The 3,328-nt window shown below is 64.3% G+C and overlaps 1 protein-coding gene across 2 annotated transcripts; it reads left to right on the top strand.

The window, feature by feature from the left end:
- The first annotated feature begins 418 nt into the window (after positions 1-418).
- HES2 (hes family bHLH transcription factor 2) lies at positions 419-2,926 on the top strand. 2 transcript variants are annotated; one of them, XM_027975708.3, is made up of 4 exons: positions 419-590; positions 676-771; positions 1,048-1,147; positions 1,227-2,926. In XM_027975708.3, exons 1-4 carry the CDS (start codon positions 546-548, stop codon positions 1,481-1,483), a joined length of 498 nt encoding a protein of 165 aa, XP_027831509.1. In that variant the 5' UTR covers positions 419-545; the 3' UTR covers positions 1,484-2,926. The 2 variants fall into 2 exon arrangements, with proteins under 2 accessions (XP_027831509.1, XP_027831510.1); XM_027975709.3 differs by having other exon boundaries at positions 1,111-1,147.
- The last annotated feature ends 402 nt before the right edge of the window (positions 2,927-3,328 follow it).

The raw sequence follows: 3,328 nt of genomic DNA on the forward strand, positions 1-3,328 counted from the left end.
AGTAACTCCCTGACGCCGGCGACTTGAGGGTCCCGCAGCCCCGGGTCCCCTGCCCAGGCCCGGGGCCGGGCTCAGAGGAGCCGCTGATCTCGAACGAGGGAAGGGCAGCGCTGGACAAGGAAGGGCAAGGGCCTGGCCCCAACCTCTTCCCTCCAGCCCACACACACCCCCGCAGGTGCTCTGGGAGGAAGGCGCCCCAGGCCCGCGCCCCAGGCCCGCGCCCCAGGCCCGCGCCCCCGCCGCAGATGGGACGCCAAGGCCTGGAGCGGGATCCCGGGGGCTCCGCCGTCCCCCCTCCCGCCCCCACCTCGCGCAGGAACAAAGGCGGAGGTGGGACCCACAGGCGGCCTGACTCCGCGGGGCGGGGCGGGGCGGGCCCGTTGTCTCCTTAAAGCCGGGCTGCGGGCGTGGCTCGCGCACCACTGGCTCCCGCTTGGGTCGTGCACCGGACGTCCCTAAGGGCCTCGGTCTCCTTTCGGTGTCTGCGCGCTCGCGCTCAGGTCTCCACAGGTCGGCCCCACAGCGGCGCCGCTTTCCCGCCGAGCATGGGGCTGCCTCGGAGGGCAGGGGACCCGGCGGAGCTGCGCAAGGTAGGAGCCAGGGGACTGGCGACTGGGGACAGAGCGGCGGGGGCGGGGGCCTGGACGTAACCGCGGCCTACACGCCCGCCTGCAGAGCCTGAAGCCGCTGCTGGAGAAGCGGCGCCGCGCACGCATCAACGAGAGCCTGAGCCAGCTCAAGGGGCTCATTCTGCCGCTGCTGGGCAGGGAGGTAAGTGCTGGGGCCTCGGGGCCCTGCCAGGCGCACTGGGGCTGGGGGTAGGGGGTCCCTGGGCGCGGGGCGAGGAGGCCGAGCGGGCAGAGATCCTCTTGCCCCAGGAGCCGATAAGGGGCCAACGCGTGGCGCGCAAGCCTCGGGGAGGCCACCCACCGCCGGCCACGGCGTGCGGAGCACCCAGCTCCTGGGAGCGGAGTGCTCACGGCAGGCTGCGGGAGGTCTGTCTTGTTTGTACGTTTCTCTGTCCCTTTTCTTCGTGGCCCGGCGCAGAGCTCCCGCTATTCTAAGCTGGAGAAAGCGGACATCCTGGAAATGACCGTGCGCTTCCTGCAGGAGTTGCCTGCGTCCTCCGGCCCGACGGCGGCGCCCAGTGAGTGACCCCACCCCGTCCCTGCCCGGCCCCACGGCCAGCGCTCCAGCTCGCGCCTGACGCCGCTCTCCGTCCGCAGCACCCTCCGACAGCTACCGCGAGGGCTACCGAGCCTGCCTGGCGCGCCTGGCTCGCGTGCTACCCACCTGCCGCGTCCTGGAGCCTGCCGTGAGCGCTCGCCTGCTGGAACACCTGCGCCGGAGGGCGGCCAGCGCCACCTCCGACGGCGGGCGCTCTGGTGACCCTTGCAGCCCGCCAGCGCCTTCCCCGCCGCCCGCCCCCGCGCCCTCACCACCCGAACCTCCCCGGAACCCGGGTCTCTGGAGGCCCTGGTAGCCCCCACGGCCGTTCTACGGACCCTGCTGACTGCGTGGGACCAGGGGCCCTGAACAAACTCAGGAAGCTCTTGGAGGCGGCTCCCGTTCCCACCACGAGGGACCAGCCTGGTACTTAGAACCGGGGCAGATCCGGATGTCTGTGATCTGTGCTTGGAGACTGAAGTCCACCGAGACTCAGGAAATAAGGGGAGAGGGTCAGCCCCAGCTTGGGACGTCTGGGCTGGAAAAAGTCTCCTGCCTCAGCAGGTGGAAGGGCTCGCGAGCTGGGCCAGTCACAGCTGCCCCCGAAGCCCACACACCTGCCCCAGTGCTGGCAGCAGCCCAGGGGCTGGGCCAGGAGCTCACCTGAGCCAGGTGCAGCCATCTGCTCTGACTGGTCACTGCTCTCCCAGCCCTGCATGAGTCTGCCTCCTCGCCAACTCATCCTGGGAACCTCTGGGCAGGTGGCAGCAGCGGCCTGAAGGGCTCTGCAGGTGGGGGAGCCTTGACTTCCACTCCTGGCTTCCTGCCTAAAGCTTCCAGTTAATTATAGGGACGGGATGCCGCCAGAGCTGTGTGCCTAGAGGTGGGCGCTTCCTTAGGTAGGCTCGGGAAGGATTTATTCCCTCAAGCACTAAGTTAGCACCTGTGTACCGCACACCAAGTCCGGTGGTCTTGGGATGTGAAGAGGGATACTACAAGAGTGAGGACCTGTGGCATGGAGGAAGCTTGCTGCCTTGAAGGGCCGGGCCTGGGGCCCAGCACAGAGCCAGTGCTGATTCGGTTAGCCTGAGGCAGCAGAAACTCAGAGGATGACATGGCAGGTTGAGGAACCGGAGTCCACTTTTCTCATTTTCTCTTTTGAACTGCTCTCTGCTACTGTCATGACAGATAAGTGGAAGCAACTTGTTCTTAAGACTTCTGGCTTCCCCATGAAAGCCAGAGAGACTTTGAAGGTCCAGAGGGGAGGGGGTGCTGTGGATCCCAGCAGTGGGTGTCAGGTGATCACCTGTTTCTCCCCAACTCAGTCATGTTCCCAGCATCTCCTGGGGCTTCATGGAGCATTTATGGTCCTCACTCCCCATCCCCAGTCCCCAGTCAACAAGCCTGTGTGAGGGACTGGGGCACTGGGGGAAGAAGATAGAGCTGATGGGAGGGGTCATTAAACTGACCTATATGCCACATAAATCCGTGATGACCTAGGCACTGACTCCAGTGGCAGGTTTTGGGGAGGCTGCGGGCATCATTGAAGAAGTCAATGTTAAGACAGGAGGGTGAACTTCTGGCAAGATTGACCATCCTACCACCTGTCTGGGCCAGCTGGCTGGACTGTATGCTCCTGGAGGGCAGGGCTGGGGCCGAGTGTACCTCTTTGTCCCCAGGGAACTTGGCATGTGGCGGATGCTCAATAAACATCGTGAGCTAATAAACAGGCGATGTGACTGGTCCATGCTCTATGGAACCCCGACAGCCTGGTTTTTGACTCCCGCCCTCTGGATCCCTAACATCCCTTTGAAAAGCTGCTGCACCAGAGCCATACTCCCCAGGACAAGTGTGGGGGAGGGAGTGAAGAGGAGGGAGGGCAGTCCCTGGGAACACAAGCCTGCATGCCTGAGCACCCAGGAGCAAGTGGAGGGGGGCAGGTAATCCACAAGCCCATGTCCACTTCGTGAGTTCAGGTTTCCTCCTTGAGTCAAGGACTTCCATCCCTCGGGCACACCCTGGGCAGGCTCCTTGACCCTTTAAATAAGAACTTTCAATAGGGGTTTAAACTTGGTAAGAACTGACCCACTAGAGGCCACTGCTTTCCTCTGAGCCCATCTGTATCCCCAACTCTGTGACTCTCGTTGACCTGGCCCCAATC

This window comes from Ovis aries, chromosome 12 (genome assembly GCF_016772045.2).
Source record: "Ovis aries strain OAR_USU_Benz2616 breed Rambouillet chromosome 12, ARS-UI_Ramb_v3.0, whole genome shotgun sequence".
In the NCBI taxonomy this organism is placed as follows: Eukaryota; Metazoa; Chordata; class Mammalia; order Artiodactyla; family Bovidae; genus Ovis; species Ovis aries.